The 17,020-nt window shown below is 43.5% G+C and overlaps 1 protein-coding gene across 1 annotated transcript in view; it reads right to left on the bottom strand.

Moving 5' to 3' along the window:
- Positions 1-17,020, bottom strand: part of LOC144687924 (uncharacterized) — a 54,215-nt gene that overhangs the window by 15,696 nt on the left and 21,499 nt on the right. The window contains exons 3-5 of the mRNA XM_078554526.1: positions 11,558-11,609; positions 8,420-8,540; positions 7,684-7,817 (exon numbers count right to left, since the gene is read on the bottom strand). Coding sequence (XP_078410652.1) covers positions 7,684-7,817; positions 8,420-8,540; positions 11,558-11,609 — 307 coding nt within the window. The remainder of the gene's footprint in view (positions 1-7,683; positions 7,818-8,419; positions 8,541-11,557; positions 11,610-17,020) is intronic.

Genomic DNA, 17,020 nt, shown 5'->3' with positions numbered 1-17,020 from the left:
ACCATGGAGCTGTCAGATTGCTCACTAATGTCCTTGAGGGAAGGAAGCCTGCCACCCTCTTACTCAGCCTGGGCATATAAGTGACTCCAGTCCCACACAAACCTGGTTGACTACTAACTGCTCTCAAATAGCCTAGCAAGCCCCTCCCTTGTATCAAATTGCTCTGGATCAAGAAGAGATGGCCCATTACCAGCTTCTCGGCAGGGGGAGGGGGGGGGTGGTGCTCTAGGGATGGAATGATTGTGATGCCCACATTCCAAGCAAATTTTTAAAAAAAAAATAGGAACTGGGGTCATGAAAGTTTAAAAAACAAATTATAAAAAAAACAGCTTAATCAAAAAGGAAGAAATAAGTATTATCTGGAAACCAATGTGTTAGGTATTTTTTACGTTGAAAAACAGAGTCAGAAACGAATGCCGCTGAGGGACTAAGTGCATACCTGAGAGTTCGACGACGGCGGGAAAAGGAGGTGTTTGTTTCCTTTTGTTTTTTCTATCTTTTTCACCCTGGGAATTGGTTCTTACTCTACTACAGGGAAAGGAGCTAGCTGTTTGGTGAGTTTCTAGTTAAATGGTTAAGGTCTGCTCCAGTCCTAAGGTTTAAAATAGTATACAAACTGGTGGCAAAGTTAGTAAAATATACTAAAAAAGCAACATAAATAAGTGATTAATATAATTAAGTAATTATTTAAAACACATTAAGGATGGCAGGACAGGTGATGTGTCAAGGCTGCAGCATGTGGAAGCTCCTGGCTAACATTGTGATCCAGGGCAAACTCGTCTGCAATAAGTGACTGCAGCTCGAGGAACTTCGGCCCAGAGTCATTGAGCTGGAGGCTGAGCTGCAGACACTGCGACACATCAGGGAAGGGGAAAGTTACCCGAATGCTTTTTACCAGGAGACGGTCACACCACTTAGGATGGGATCTTCTGATTTAGTCAGTAGTCAGGGATAGGAGAGTGTGACTGTGGGTGAGGCAGGTAAGGGGACCCGGAAGGCAGAAGTGCTCGAATGTCAGCCTCTGTAATTGTCCAATAGATACGAGTGGGTGCTGCAGGGAGGATGAGCAAACTGACCATGGCACACGTGGTACAGGAAGCCAGTCAAGTTGCGGGGGGGTGGAGGGGGGGACGGAACAAGAATAGACGTAGTGGTAGTAGGGGAAAGTATAGTGAGGGGGATTGACACTGTTCTCTGCAGCAAAGAGCGAGGATCCAGACAACTGTGTTGCTTGCTCGATGCCAAGGTTCAGGACATCTGCCCAGGGCTGGAGAAGAACTTGCAGTGCAAGAGGGAAGATCCAAATGTCACGGTCCATGTAGGTACCAACGACATTGGTAGAACTAGGAAAGAGGTTCTGCATAGAGAGTATAGGCACTAAATTAAAAAGCTGAACCTCAAAAGGTTATAATCTCTGGATTATTATCCGAGTCACATGCAAATTGGCATAGGGTACATAAAATCAGTGACATGGTTCAAAGACTGGTGTGGGAGAAGTGGGTTCTGGTTCATGGGGCACTGGCACAGTACTGGGGAAAGTGGGGGCTGTACTTTTGGGACAGTCTATGCTGGGACCAGGTGTTCTTGTGAACCACATAACTAGGGAAATAGAGAGGGTTTTAAAATTAAACAGTGGGGACAAGGGATCAAATGTGGGCTGATGTGGTATATCAAAGAGTAGAGATGAGGGAAGAGAGGAAGATATTAATGTGGCAAATGATAAACAGATCTTGACAGGAAGGGACAGAGAGTACATGTCTAAGAGTAAATCCACAGATGAGGCTAGAGGTTGCAAAAATAATAAAAGAACAAAATTTAAGGTCCTGTATCTGAATGCACATAGCATTCGAAACAAAGCAGATGAACTGATAGATTCTTTATTTGCACTAATAGCCATTACAGAGACATGGCTGCAGAATGGCATAGATTGGGACCAAAATATTGAAGGGTAAGAGACGAGGAAGGATAGGAAGTTAGGAAAAGATGGAGAGGTGGTTCTGTTAATTAAAGATGACATTAGCACAATAGAGGGGGATGACCCTAGTTCAAGAAACCAGGAAATGGAAGCAGTTTGGGTAGAGATGAGGAATGATAACAACAAGAAGTCACTTGTGGGAGTGGTGTACAGGCTCCCAAGCGTAATCACATTGTATGATGCGGTATCAAAGAAATCGTGGGAGCTTGTCAGAAAGATATGACGATTATCATGGGGGATTAATCTAGATATAGACTGGAAAAATCAGATGGGCAAAGGTCGCCTAGATGACGAATTCATAGAATGTTTTTCGGATAATTTCTTAGATCAACACGTTCTGAGTCAACCATGGAGCAAGCTATAACTAGACCTGGTACTGTGCAATGAGATAGGATTAATGACCCCTAGTGAAGACACTCCTAGGTAACTGAGTTTGAGGGAGAGAAGAGCAAGTCTAAGACTAGTATTTGAAACTTAAATAAGGGCAAATTATGAGGGCATATGAAAGCAGAGCTAGCTAAAGTGAACTGGCAATTTAGGTTAAGGGATAGGTCAATAGAGATGCAGTGACAGACATTTAAAGGGGATATTTCAGAATACGCATAATAGATATGTTCCAGCAAGAAAGCAAAGTTCCAAGGGGAGGACTCACCATCTGTGGTTAACTAAAAATGTTAAAGATAGTATCAAACTTAAAGAAAGAAAAAGCATATAATTGCACAAAAATGGGTGGCAGATCAGCAGATTGTACATAATATAAAGAACAGCAAAGAATGGCTAAAAGATTGATAAGGAGGGAAAAATTAGGGTACAAGAGAAAGCCAGCCAGAAGTATAAAATCAGATATCAAGAGTTTCTACAGATATTTTAAAAAGAAGAAAAAAAGAGTTAAGAAAGTGAGTGTTGGTCCTATAGAAAATGAGTCTGGGGAGTTAATAATGGGAAACAAAGAGATGCCAGATGAATTGAACAGGTATTTTGCATCGGTCTTCACTATTGAGGATACAAGTAACATCCCAGAAATAACTAAATCAGGAAATGGAAGGGAGGGAGGAACTCAGGAAAATTACAATTATCAGGGAAGTGATGCTGAGCAACTTGTTGGATCTGCAGGTTGAAAAGTCCCTGGGTCCTGATGGATTTCATCTTAGGGTCTTAAAAGAAGTGGCTAGTGAGATAGTTGATGCATTGGCTTTAATTTTCCAAAATTCACTAGACTCGGGGAAGGTTCCATTAGATTGGAAAATAACGAATGTAACTCCTTTATTCAAAAAAGGAGGGAGAGAAAGCAGGAAACTATAGGCCAATTAGCTAAACATCTGTCATAGGGAAGATGTTAGAAGCTATACAAAGCAATTAAATAAATTCAAGGTAATCAGGCAGAATCAACATGATTTTGTGAAAAAGAAATCATGTTTAACCAATTGGAGTTTTTTGAAGAAGGAACAGGTGCTGTGGATAAAGGCAATCCGGTGGATGCACTGTACTTAGATTTTCAGAAGGCATTTAATAAGGTGCCACATCAAAGGTTATAAGACCATAAGACATAGGAGCAGAAATTAGGCCATTCAGCCCATCGAGTCTGCTCCGCCATTCAATCATGGCTGCTAAGTTTCTCAACCCCATTCTCCTGCCTTCTCCACATAACCTTTGATCCCATTACCAATCAAGAACCTATCTATCTCGGTCTTAAATACACTCAATCACCTGGCCTCCACAGCCTTCTGTGGCGATGAATTCCATTGATTCACCACTCTGGCTAAAGAAGTTTCTCCTCATCTCTGTTCCAAAAGGTCTTTCCTTTACTCTGAGGCTGTGCCCTCGGGTCCTAGTCTCTCCTACTAATGGAAACATCTTCCCCACGTCCACTCTATCCAGGTCTTTCAGTATTCTGTAAGTTTCAATCAGATCCCCCCTCATCCTTCTAAACTCCATCGAGTATAGACCCAGAGTCCTCAAACGTTCCTCATATGTTAAGCCTTTCATTCCTGGGATCATTCTCGTGAACCTCCTCTGGACCCTCTCCAGGGCCAGCACATCCTTCCTGAGAAAGGTGCCCAAAATTGCTCACAATATTCTAAATGTGGTCTGACCAGAGCCTTGTAGGCCTCAGCAGCACATCCCTGCTTTTATATTCTAGTCCTGTGGAAAATAAAAGCTCATGGTATAGGGGATAACATATTGGCATGGATAGAAGATTGGCTAGCTAACATGAAACCGAGAGTAGGCATAAATGGGTCATTTTCTGGTTGGCAGGATGTGACAAATGGTGTGCCACAGGGATAAGTGCTGGAGCCTCAACTCTTTACAATTTATATAAATGGTTTGGTTGAAGGGACCGATTGTATAGTTGCTAAATTTGCTGATGAATCAAAGATACAAAGGAAAGTAAGTTGTGAAGACTACATAAGGAGGCTACAAAAGGACATAGATAAGTTAGGTGAGTGGGCAAAGACCTGGCAAATCGTGTTTAATGTGAGAAAATGCCATTTTGGCAGGACGATTAAAAAGGAAGCATATTATTTAAATGGTGAGAGATGCAGAGGGATCTGGGTATCCTAATGCATGAATCGCAAAAGGTTAGTATGCAGGTATAGCAGGTAATTAGGAAAGCCAATAGAATGTTATTATCAGTTATTGTAAGGGGAATTGAATACAAGAGTAGGGAGGTAATGCTTCAGTTATACAGGGCATTGCTGAGAGCACATCTGGAGTACTGTGTATAGTATTGGTCTCCTTATTTAACGAAAGATGTGAATGCATTGGAAGCAGTTCAGAGAAGGTTTACTAGATTAATACCTGGAATGGGCTGGTTGTCTATGAAGGAAAGGTTGGACAGGCTAGGCTTGTATCTGCTGGAGTTTAGAAGAGTAAGAGGTGACTTGATTGAAACATAGAAGATCCTGAGTGGACTTGACAGGGTCGATGTGGAGGCGATGTTTCCTTCCAGTGGGAGAAATCTAGAACTAGGGGGTCACTGTTTCAAAATAAGGGGTCGCTCATTTCAGACAGAGATGAGGAGAATTTTTTCTCTGAAGGTTGAGAGACTTAGTACTTCTCTTCCTCAAAAAGATGGTTGAGGAGTGTCTTTGAATATCTTTAAGGCAAGGGAGTGAAAGGTTATTGGGGGCAGGCAGGAATGTGGAGTTTAGGTTAAAATTAGATCAGCCATGATCTTATTGACTCCTCGAGCCTGCTCCGCCATTCGAGTGGCCTGCTCCTAATTCCCATATTCATATGTATGTTCGTCAGTTCTCTGGGTACGAAAACCAGAGTCAGTTCTCTTGGTACAAGAGAAATTTAACATCTCATTACCAGCTTTCCATTAATATAAATGGTGAAATAAAGCTAGCCGGAATTCAATCAGTTCCTTATATGCTCCACGGTCCTCCAATTCTGGCCTCTTGCCCGTCCCCAGTTTATAATTGCTCCACCATTGGTGGCTGTGCCTTCAGCTGCTTTAGGCCCCAAGCTCTGGAATTCCCTCCCTAACCTCACTTTCCCGCTTTAAGACGCTCCTTAAAACTACCTCTGTGACCAAGCTTCCGATCAGCTATCCTAATACCTCCTTATGCAGCTTGGTGTCAAATTTGGTCTGATAACGCTGTGAAGTGGGACGCTTTGCTATGTGAAAATCTCTACATAAATGCAAGACAATGCTGTTGTAATGCAACACTTGGGCAGGAGACCCTCGGTCTAAACAGAAACTCACTGTTAATCTTTGTTTTCCTTCCAGAAAATGAGATAATCCCTGCAGCTTAATCGTCTAGACAATTATTAGAAACCAAAACATTCGCCAGCTGTTGTACAAGCATCAGAATCTTTCCCTTTAATGTGACTTGAGTTGGGATCGTTAAAGGGCAAAGAGTCATATCTCAGATCTTGAACATAATGAATATTCTTATAAAAGTACAGAATATCTATTTTACATCATTTTAAAATGGTACCAGGTTATTTAGTGTTTAGTTTGGGTATATTTTATATTTTAAAAAGACACTTTAAAACTCTAAAATTTATCAGAGGCAGCAAATGGCTTTTTGTTAACTTTCATTGAACAAAGGTGAAGGTTCAAAGTTCGATGGTGCAACAAAGCATCGAGCTTGGCAAGATGAGGGAAGGATGGCCCAATGAGTGTGTTGCTGAACCAGTGATCCTGAAGCTTAAATTAATAATCCATAAGACATAGGAGCAGAAATTAGGCCATTCGGCCCATCGAGTCTGCTCCGCCATTCAATCATGGCTGATAATTTTCTCAACCCCATTCTCCCGCCTTCTCCCCGTAACCTTTGATCCCCTTACCAATCAAGAACCTATCTATCTAAAATCTAAAGGTCTAAAATACACTCAATGACCTGACCTCCACAGCCTTCTGTGGCAATGAATTCCATAGATTCACCACTCTCTGGCTAAAGAAGTTTCTCCTCAACTCTGTTCTAAAAGGTCTTCCCTTTACTCTGAGGCTGTGCCCTCGGGCCCTAGTCTCTCCTACTAATGGAAACATCTTCCCCACGTCCACTCTATCCAGGCCTTTCAGTATTCTTAATCCAGAGTTAAGAATTTGAATTAGACTTTTTAAAATCAAAAGGTCTGGAAATTAAAAGCTGGTATCAGTAATTGTGACTCTGAAGCTGTTGAATAGCCATCATCATTTAGGGAAGGAAACCTGCCATTCTTACTGGGTCAAGGCCAATATGTGACTCCAGTCCCAAACTGGCATAGCTGATTTAACTGCCCAAGCAAGTCACTCAGTCGTATCATCACCTTTGCAAGGCAACTAAGGATTGACAATGAATGTCAGTCTTACCACTGATGCCCACATCCTGAGATTGAATTTAAATAATAGACAAGAGAAGATAAATAGTGATTCAGGCAGTGCCACATTTGGGCTTTAAAAGCTTTTAAACTGTAGGAGGAAAAGACAGTCGAGGGAGCTAAACTGTTCTAAAGCTAACGATCTGGTAAACAATGAGCTGTCTGAGGAATTTTAATGCTGCGAGGACTGTAATTGGCACATTTACACTTTAAGAGGAAGATAAGGAACTTGAGAGACAAGATGCATGGTAGAAATTCAAAACTCCTTCGACAGCACCTTCCAAACCCACGACCTCTACTGCCTAGAAGGACAAGAGCAGAAGGTACATGAGTACACCATCACTCGCAAGCTCCCCTCCAAGCTACACACCATCCTGACTTGGAACTATATCGCCGTTCCCCCACAGCACTGAGTGTGCCTACACCACATGGACTGCAATGGTTCAAGGACGCGGCTCACCGCCACCTTCTCGAGGGCAATTAGGGATGGGCAATAAATGCTAGCCTAGCCAGTGATGCCCGCTAGCCAAGAGTGAATTTTTTTAAAAAATCAAAACGCCAATTGTGGGCTTAAAAGGTGTTTTGAAATTCGATAATTCACATGCAGATGATTCCACTGCTCTCCCCTCCCAATACCCCCAACGTACCATTGTCTTAAACAGAATTACCTGGAAAAACTCAGCAGGTCTGGCAGCATCGGCGGAGAAGAAAAGAGTTGACGTTTCGAGTCCTCATGACCCTTCCGCAGAACATTCAGTTCTGCTGAAGGGTCACGAGGACTCGAAACGTCAACTCTTTTCTTCTCCGCCGATGCTGCCAGACCTGCTGAGTTTTTCCAGGTAATTCTGTTTTTGTTTTGGATTTCCAGCATCCGCAGTAGTTTTTTGTTTTTATACCTTTGTCTTAAAGCTGGAGAAATGCAAATTGCCCAGGCTGAGGCCAGTTGAAATCACAAAGATCTCATCACTCCCCGATTCCGTCACCGCTGACTCACTGGAGACCATTTCCATTTCAGTGTGGAGTGAATTACCTGCAGCAGATCAGAGTGGGAGTTAACAGTGGACTCCAACAAGCCAGAATACACTTCAATAATACAGTGCATGTCAGACAGAGCTGAAGTTTCTAATGAAACTTTGGAAAATTTTTCCAAAAAAAAAAATTAAGCCCAGTTTTGGATTATTAAAGAAAGAAAATTTATACATCGCACAGTCTACATTTTAAAATAAAAACTATCAAGGCTGTGATTTCAAATGCAACAATAAGTAAATAATTACACATCTTTAGTGAGCTTCAAAGCAATGTAACCATTACAGTATTTTTCTAAAAAAGTTAACGGATTTCCACTAGAAATATTATTTATTCCTTTGTTGAGTTGCACAATCTTGAACTCCTTTTTTTAAAAAGTGGAAATTCCCGAATGTTGGGAATGTTACTTTTCCCGGACAGGCAGAGAGGTTAAGCAAACCTGGGAAGAGAGCCTTCTGTGTTCAAGTGTGAAGAGATGACGATGTAACCGACGGTAAAACTAATCTGAGTTCACGTTTTAGTTTTTACTGTTGAGTAAAGGAACTCCCTTCACCTGTACTGTAACCATATCTCAAGTATTTGGAACAATCTCCATATTGTACTGACCCATTCCCTCCAGGCTGATGCTGTGATTGTTGTTCTCATTTTCTGTTGAGACCTCCCGAGTCGTCCCATTGGCTACGAGCTGCATTTCTCCAATATCGATTGCAGAATTCTGGATTCCGTTCTATAAAAGTGAAAAAAAATACACTAAACTCATAACTCAGCTTTGGGTCAACGTTCCACTGCAGCCTCAGTATGCAGCGTGAAGGGCACTGATGATTGTGTACCATCTACAAGGTACACACAAAGGCTCCTTAGGCAGCAACTTCCAAACCCACGACCACTACCATCTAGGAGGACAAAGGCAGCAGACACATGGGAACACCACCACCTGCAATTTCCCCTCCAAGCCACTCACCATCCTGACTTGGAAATATATCGGCCGTTCCTTCACTGTCGCTGGGTCAAAATCCTGGAACTCCCTCCCTAACAGCACTGTGGGTGTACCTACACCACATGGACTGCAGCGGTTCAAGAAGGCAGCTCACCACCACCTTCTCAAGGGCAATTAGGAATGGGCAATAAATGCTGGCCTCGCCAGTGACACTCCCGTCCAGACTAAAAAACATAGCAAGGCCTGATTGTAATGATTCAATGATGATTCAATATAGCTTTATTAGAAAGTCAGTGATTTCTTTAATACTTCCCTTTCAGAATGGACTGGTTCCCAGAAAAGGGTGAAATGCTCCTTTTTTGAACAAATTATGACTATTGTTCACAATGGAGACACCTGGAAATTAAGAGTCTAAAACGGGATAAGGAAGTGAACTGGGACTGGGAGGCCTACAAAGATTCCCAAATTTAAATTTCCCCTTCTCACCTGGGATCTCAAATATCTGACCTTGTGGAAAAAAGAAAATACTTGCTTTTCTATTGCATCTCCTTTGACCATCGATGTCCCAAAATGCTTTACAGCCAATTAAGTACTTTTGAAGTGTAGTCACTGTTGTAATCTAGGAAATGCAGCAGTCAATTTGCACACAGCAAGCTCCCACAACCAGCAATGTGATAATGATAATCTGTTTTTGTGATGTCGAATGAGGGATAAGTATTGGCCAAATCACCAGAGAGAACTCGCCCGTTCTTCTTCAAAACGGTGCCATGAGATCTTATATACCCACCTGAGACAGCAGACAAGGCCTTGGTTTATCATCTCATCCAAAATACGGCACCTCCAAAAGCGCAGCACTCCCTCTGTACTGCACTGTCGGCCTTCATTTTTGTGCTCGAGTCTCTGGAGTGGGACTTGAACCCATAGCCTTGTGATTCAGAAGTGAGAGTGCTACCCACTCACTGAGCCACAGCTGACACTAAAGGAGCAGTGACCAGGGGCTGGGAGAAGGGTTTCAGGGACATCTTCGTCCCATGGAGGATTGCAGCCAGTGGTGGAGCGAGAGCAGGTCATTTCCTTCTCTCTTCCATCTTCAAACACTCAGCATGTGAAGGTCTTGGGAGGCTCAGTTTGAAGCCTGAAAGAATTGTCCTGGAATTAAGAATCTCCTGGAAATTACTGCAAGGAAACCCAGGAAGAAGAATAAAAACTCACTGATGCATTAAAAATAAGTTTTTGGCCTTTTTTTTGCTTTGACAATGTCAATTATTAGCTATAAAAATATTGATGAGTGAAAAATGGTCATTTGGCTGGTTTGGAGGTGAAAGGTTAAGTGATGAGATCTCCAGGATTATGTCCAACCACAGTTAGCAATGACCCCAGTTTGCTGGTCTTTCCCACTTTGAAGAAAGTAGGGGAGTGGGGGGTGGGAAGGGGGGGTGTAGACTGTGCCAGTGGCGATGTTAAAAGACTTCTTGGGTGACCTCTGGCACTGGCGGAGAGTGGCAGCAACATTCCAAAGTAGGAGTGTATCCTGAGGCAAGGGCTAGGAGGTTAAAGTGTGAGGAGGCAGTGGGGGAAGGAATATTCAACTGTACACTTATGCAAGTATTTGGATCACATTTACATTTCTGTCAATATCATCAAGAATTCTGATGACCTGTTCTGAATATTCACTCAGAAACACTTTCCTCAGGTTTTCGCCAACAGCTGCAGTGCATATTAGAAAACGGGCGAGTTTTACTGCCAGTTGGCAAGACTCTCCACTGTCAGCATAAATGTGGGAAATAATCCCAATGCCTTTAAACATTGCAAATCTGTTCCTGATTTGGCTTCACATTTGTTGCTGTTTATAGAAAGCAGCAAAAACAGCAAGAGATATACCAGAGCCTCTGAGAATGGGAGCCAGTACTGGGCGTTTGAGGATTTGGTACATGCCCAGCAGAGTTGTCTGTATCCCTGGGGTCTCCCTCCTTTCTCCATATTCCCAGGACACAGGAGCCTTCTCCTCTTTGGCAGATTTTCCTTTGATATTCTGCTGTAATCACTCACACTTCCTCTGTGACCTTACTTTTCCCATTACCGCCCCTATTCCAAAAGCATAATACTGCGGGTGTTGGAAATCTAAAATCAAACCAGAAAATGCTGGAAATACTCAGCAGCCCAGCCAACTGTGGAGAGAGAAAAAGAGTGTTAACATATCAGGTTGTGACGTTTCATCAGAGCCTTTTGCCTTATACGATCATCCTTTTTATCTTTTAATCTCTCCTGCCCCCCCACCCTATCACAGACCTTCCATTTTGTTCTTTCCTCCCCTCCCCACTTTTCCTGCCTGTGTACTTGTTTAAAACCTGTTAAATCTCTAAATCAACTTTTTTTCCAGTTATAACGGAAGGTACCCGAAATGTCAACTGTTTCTCTCTCTCTGCAGATGCTGTCTGACCCTGTTGAATGTTTCCATCACTTTCTTTGTTTTTATTTCCAATTTCCAGTATCCACAATATTTTGCTTTGGAATCATAGAACAGCACAGGAGGAGGCCATTCAGCCCATCGAGTCTGCACCATCTCTTCCAAGAGCAATCCAGTTAGTTCCTCTCCCCTACTCTTTCCCCAAAATCAGGCAACTCTTTCTCCTTCAATACTTATCCAACTTCCTTTTGAAGGCGATTATTGAATCTGTATCCAGCAGCTTATCACTTTATCAACTGCTTGTTGCTAGAGGAAAAAATAGTCGAACAGAAATTAACACACTTTTTTTCGAAAGACAGTTTATACAACCGGACCAACATCTTTTACAAATCAGATTTACCTCTCGAGCTCTCGAGCAGTGCGAGTGACTTCCTTTACAACGAGTCCTTTTCCTAAATTAAAAAGACGACATTTTGGTTTAGTCAATCATCTCAAAAATCACTCAAACTCAGCGGGTGTGTCCCATTACTTGGGCCTTTGAAAAGAAAAAGGCAAATTTATGTTGATACAGGACAGTTCATAAGCCTAAAACCTCCCAAAGAGCTTTACAGCCAAGGAAATAATATTTTTTTTGAAGTGTAGTCACAATAAAGGAAACAGGTCATAAAGTGGGTCACGGAGCATCATTCATTTCCTTATATTATTACTCAAGTTGCTGACAGTAAAAGAAAGACTTGCATTTATATAGTGCCGTTCACAGCTTCAGGGTGTCCCAAAGCACTTTACAGCCAATGAGAAGTGTAGTTACAGTCGTAATATAGGAAACATGGTAGCCATTTACACAGCAAGATTCCACAAACTACGTTGAAATAAATAACCAGATAATGTGATTTTTCGATCTTGGTCAAGTTATAAATGTTGGCCAGGACATCAGGGAGAATTCCTCTCTGGCTTAATACCTTAACTGAAAGATGGCACCTTCAACAGAGTACGACTAGGAGGTGTCAGCCTGGGTTAACCACAAGTGTTAAGATTTTCCACTCTGAACTCAGACAATCTTGGCTGCTTTCTGTGCAGACAGTTCCATTGCTTTCTCCCAAAGTTGGCCAGAGATCCCTCTGTAAAACATATCTACCAACTCTGTGCTTCTGCAATCCTGACTTCCACGACCCAGTTTATCACTTACAGCCATTTATGCCAGTTCTCTTCAAACAGAACCTGGAACAATTGTGCCAAATAACGAAGACAGTTTTAGTGATTTGGTTAGGTTTGATAAATTCTCTTTCTCAAAAGTCAATCCTGAACACACTTGTTTCATGGGGCTTCACAGCAGCCTGACTGTGGTTGGTGGACATTTCAGGTTTCCCGATCTTGCCCTCAACCAACATTAGGGTTTGGACTGAAGCAGGTACTTGGAGGCGGAATCCCGTACAATGGGAAGTGGATTAGTTCATATCGAATGAAATGAATTAAGACAAGAAACTGCTGGAAATGCACAGCTGGTCAGCAAGTATCTGGAAGAGTAGAGTTGGGATAAGGTTTCTGATTTGTCCCTCCAGCATTTGCTTTTTCTTCAATTTTTAATCTTCATGGTTATATTATTACGTAAGTTTTGCACTCAAGATTTTGGGCAGTCCACTAACTCAAGCCCATCAACCGATTGTAATGTCATTAATATTTCCGCCATTAAACTGAGTGATTGGAAGTCCCCACTCATGCACCCCTCACCGTACAACTTACCAATCCATTCACCCCAAGGCCAGGCAGCAAATAAATAAGTGGGTGCACCAAAAACTTGGGGTTCTTCCAGGAAAATCTGGCTTGCACCAGGTGAGGTGGCTCTTGGTCAATATTATTGAGTCTTCAGGTCATTGGAGCTGCTCCCTCTGTCCATCAGCTTGTTGCTTCCACAATCGGCTATCAGAGCACATGTGCTAATGATGGCAACAGGTTAGAGCACTTTCAGAGCTCGGTATTACAATTGGAAAAAGGTTTAAAGCGCAGAAGGAGTCCATTTGGCTCATTCTGTTTGCATCAAAGTTTTGCTTGACCCCACAATAATGTTTAGAGGGTTAAATGATGAGGTTCTATTTCCTTGAGGATACAATATTTTAAATGATTTAAAGCGTTCAATAGGCGGGGTGGGGGGTGGTGGTAGGGGGAATAATGTCCTCTGGTAAGATTCAGAGGTTCAAGAACAATGGAGCAGAATCTTAAAATTAGAGTCAGGCCATTTGGGAGGAAAATCAGAAGCACTTTGTACACAAAGGGTAGTAGCAATCAGAAATTCTTCACCACCCCACCCCCAGCCCCAGCCCCAGCCCCAGCCAAATAAGGCTGTGGATACTGGGCTTAAATGGAATTTAAGATTGAGCACTAAAGGTTTTTGTTGGACAAGGGCTATGAAAAAAAAAATGGTGGGTAAATGGAGGAGGCACACTAGATTAGCCATGATCTTATTGAGTGCCAGAACAGGATCGAGGGGGCTGAATGGCATCATGTTCCTGCCCCACCACTCACTTTCCCTGCCCAAATGAACAGTGCACTGGGCTCTGCTCAGACTGCTAGGAAGTTTGCTTGTGTGGCTACAGTGAACAGCCTACAGGCTTTCCCCATCACCTGACAGAGAAGCTGGGGACCTCCGCACATTGAGAATATCACAGGGCCACTGAATGGCGAATGGCAGCTGTGTAAACCTACCACCCCATTGTTATTGTTGGTCAGTTTTCTATTCATTCCCCAAGGTGGGGCATGATGATTCACTGATTCTTCCACTTCTAATACTTTGCCAAATTGGTTATTATTGCTGTTCGAAAACTAATGGAGAGAGCATTGGCAGCTTATTGGATCATAGGGCCATCAACAAGTCTGACCTTGGCCTTATCCAATATTCGTACTATGGTGTCCAATGGTTTAATTCATCTGGTTTTGAATGGGTTAGTCTGTTCACTGTACTTGATTGCTTAAGCCTGGGTGGAACCTTTGAGAGTTAAAGTTAACAGAAACTTCCAGAGAAAGACTTGGAAAGCCCAAGCTCTAGATAGGTGTGGAGACAGCTTGAAGAGATATTTTAGAGCACCATAAATAAACCAGTTGCAGACTTAGAGCAATGCAGGGATGACATTCATTCCAAGGCAAATCAGATATAAAGTAGAGAACAAACCAGTGGATTTTTAAAAATTCATTCACAGGATGTGGGCTTTGCTGGCTGAACCAGAATTTATTGCCCATCCCTAGTTGCCCTTGAGAAGGTGGTGGTGAGCTGCCTCCTTGAACCGCTACAGTCCATGTGGTGTAGGTACACCCACAGTGCTGTTAGGAAGGGAGTTCCAGGATTTTGATCCAGTGACAGTGAAGGAACAGCGATATATTTCCAAGTCGGGATGGTGAGTGACTTGGAGGGGAACTTCCAGTTAGTTGTATTCCCATCTATCTGCTGCCTTTGTCCTTCTAGATGGTAGTGGTCATGGGCTTGGAAGGTGCTGTTGAAGAAGGAGCCTTGGTGAATTCCTGCAGTGCATCTTGTAGATGGCACACACTGCTGCTACTGTGCGTTGGTGGTGGAGGGAGTGAATGTTTGTGGATGTGGTGCCACTCAAACGGGCTGCTTTGTCCTGGGCAGGGTCAAGCTTTGAGTGTTATGGGAGTTGCACTCATCCAGGCAAGTGGGGAGTATTCCATCACACTCCTGACTGGTGCCTTGTAGACGGTGGACAGACTTGGGGAGAAAGGACAGGCTTTGGGGAGTCAGGAGGTGGATTACTCGTCGCAGGAGTCCTAGCCTCTGACCTGCTCTTGTAGCCACAGTATTTATATGACTAGTCCAGTTCAGTTTCTTGTCAATCATAACCCCAGGATGTTGATAGTGGGGGATTCAGTGATGGTAATGCCATTGAACATCAAGGGGCAATGGTTGGATTCTCTTGCTGGAGATGGTCATTGCCTGGCACTTGTGTGGCACTAATGTTACTTGCCACTTGTCAGCCCAAACCTGGATATTGGGCAGGTCTTGCTGCACTTGGACATGGACTGCTTCAGTATCTGAGTCGTCATGCATGGTGAACATGATCAGCGAATGTCCCCACTTCTGACCTGATGATGGAAGAAAGGTCATTGATGAAGCAGCTGAAGATGGTTGGGCTGAGGACATTAACTTGAGGAACTCCTGCAGTGATGTTCTGGAGCTGAGATGACTGACCTCCAACAACCACAACCATCTTCCTTTGTGCTAGGTATGACTCCAACCAGTGGGGAATTTTCCCCCTGCTTCCCATTGACTCCAGTTTTGCTAGGGCTCTTTAATGCCACAGTCAGTCAAATGCTGCCTTGATGTCAAGGGCAGTCACTCACCTCACCTCGGGAGTTCAGCTTCAAGGCTGTAATGAGGTCAGGGGCTGAGTGGCCCTGGTGGAACCCAAACTGGGCGTCAGTGAGCAGGTTATTGCTAAGCAAGTGCCGCTTGATAGCACTGTTGATGATCCCTTCCACTACTTTACTGATAATGGGGAGTAGACTGATGGGGCAATAATTGACCAGGTTGGACTTGTCCTGCTTTTTTGGTACGTACCTGGGCAATTTCTCACATAGCTGGGTAGATGCCAGTGTTGTAGCTGCACTGGAACAGCTTGGCTAGGGGCGCAGCATGTTCTGGAGCCCAAGTGCTTCAGTACTATTGCCAGAATATTGTCAGGGCCCATAGCCTTTGCAGTATCCAGTGCCTTCAGCTATTTCTTGATGTCACGTGGAGTGAATTGAATTGGCTGAAGACTGGCACCTGTGATGCTGGGGACCTCTGGAGGAGGCCAAGATGGATCATCCACTGGGCACTTCTGGCTGAAGATTGTAGCAAATGCTTCAACCTTATCTTTTGCACTGATGTGCTGGGCTCCCCCATCATTGAGGATGGGGATATTTGTGGAGCCTCCTCCTCCAGTGAGTTGTTTAATTGTCCACCACCATTCATGACTGGATGTGGCAGGACTGCAGAGCTTAGATCTGATCCATTGGTTGTGGGATTGCTTAGCTCTGTCTATCACTTGCTGCTTACGCTGTTTGGCATTCAAGTAGTCCTGTGTTATAGCTTCACCAGGTTGACACCTCATTTTTAGGTATGCCTGGTGCTGCTTCTGCCATGCCCTCCAGCACTCTTCATTGAGCCAGGGTTGATCCCCTGGCTAGGTGGTAATGGTAGAGTGGGGGATATGCTGGGCCATGAGGTTACAGATTGTGTTTGAGTACAAATCTGCTGCTGCTGATGGCCCACAGCGCCTCATGGGTGCCAGTCTTGAGTTGCTGGAGCTGTTTGAAATCTATCCCATTTAGCACAGTGGTAGTGCCACACAACACGATGGAGGGTATCCTCAATGTGAAGGCAGGACCTAGTCTCCACAATGACTGTGCAGTGGTCACTCCTACTGATGTGGTCATGGACAGATGCATCTGCCGCAGGCAAGTTGGTGAGGATGAGGTCAACAAGATCAACACAATCTTGCAGCAGGATCATAGGCTCATGAATCAGGCCCAAGATCCTTGGGGAGTTTTCCCTTCCATTCTAACTGTACCATGCTTACTGCTGTCCCAATAGAGAATCAACCAAAGGCTGGAGTGCATCAGTAGGGAGAAAGAGAAATATCAAAGGTGTTTAGCTACCTGTTGGGTAAACTTGCCGACAATCTGCCATTTATTTCATCATGTGAAACTTTATGGTAAGGCTGCAAAACAATCCAAATGTGAGAAGCCGTAGGAGGTTTCTTAAATTTGCTCTCAGAACTCTCACACAACATTACGAATGAATTTGTGTTTTTTAATTCACTATGGAGTTGGCTTCATTATTGCTTGAATTACACGATTAGCCTTCATGCAG

This window comes from Cetorhinus maximus, chromosome 12 (genome assembly GCF_964194155.1).
Source record: "Cetorhinus maximus chromosome 12, sCetMax3.hap1.1, whole genome shotgun sequence".
Taxonomy (NCBI): Eukaryota; Metazoa; Chordata; class Chondrichthyes; order Lamniformes; family Cetorhinidae; genus Cetorhinus; species Cetorhinus maximus.
The sequence above is the reverse complement of the archived record's forward strand: the minus strand, read 5'-3'. Positions and strand labels throughout refer to the sequence as shown.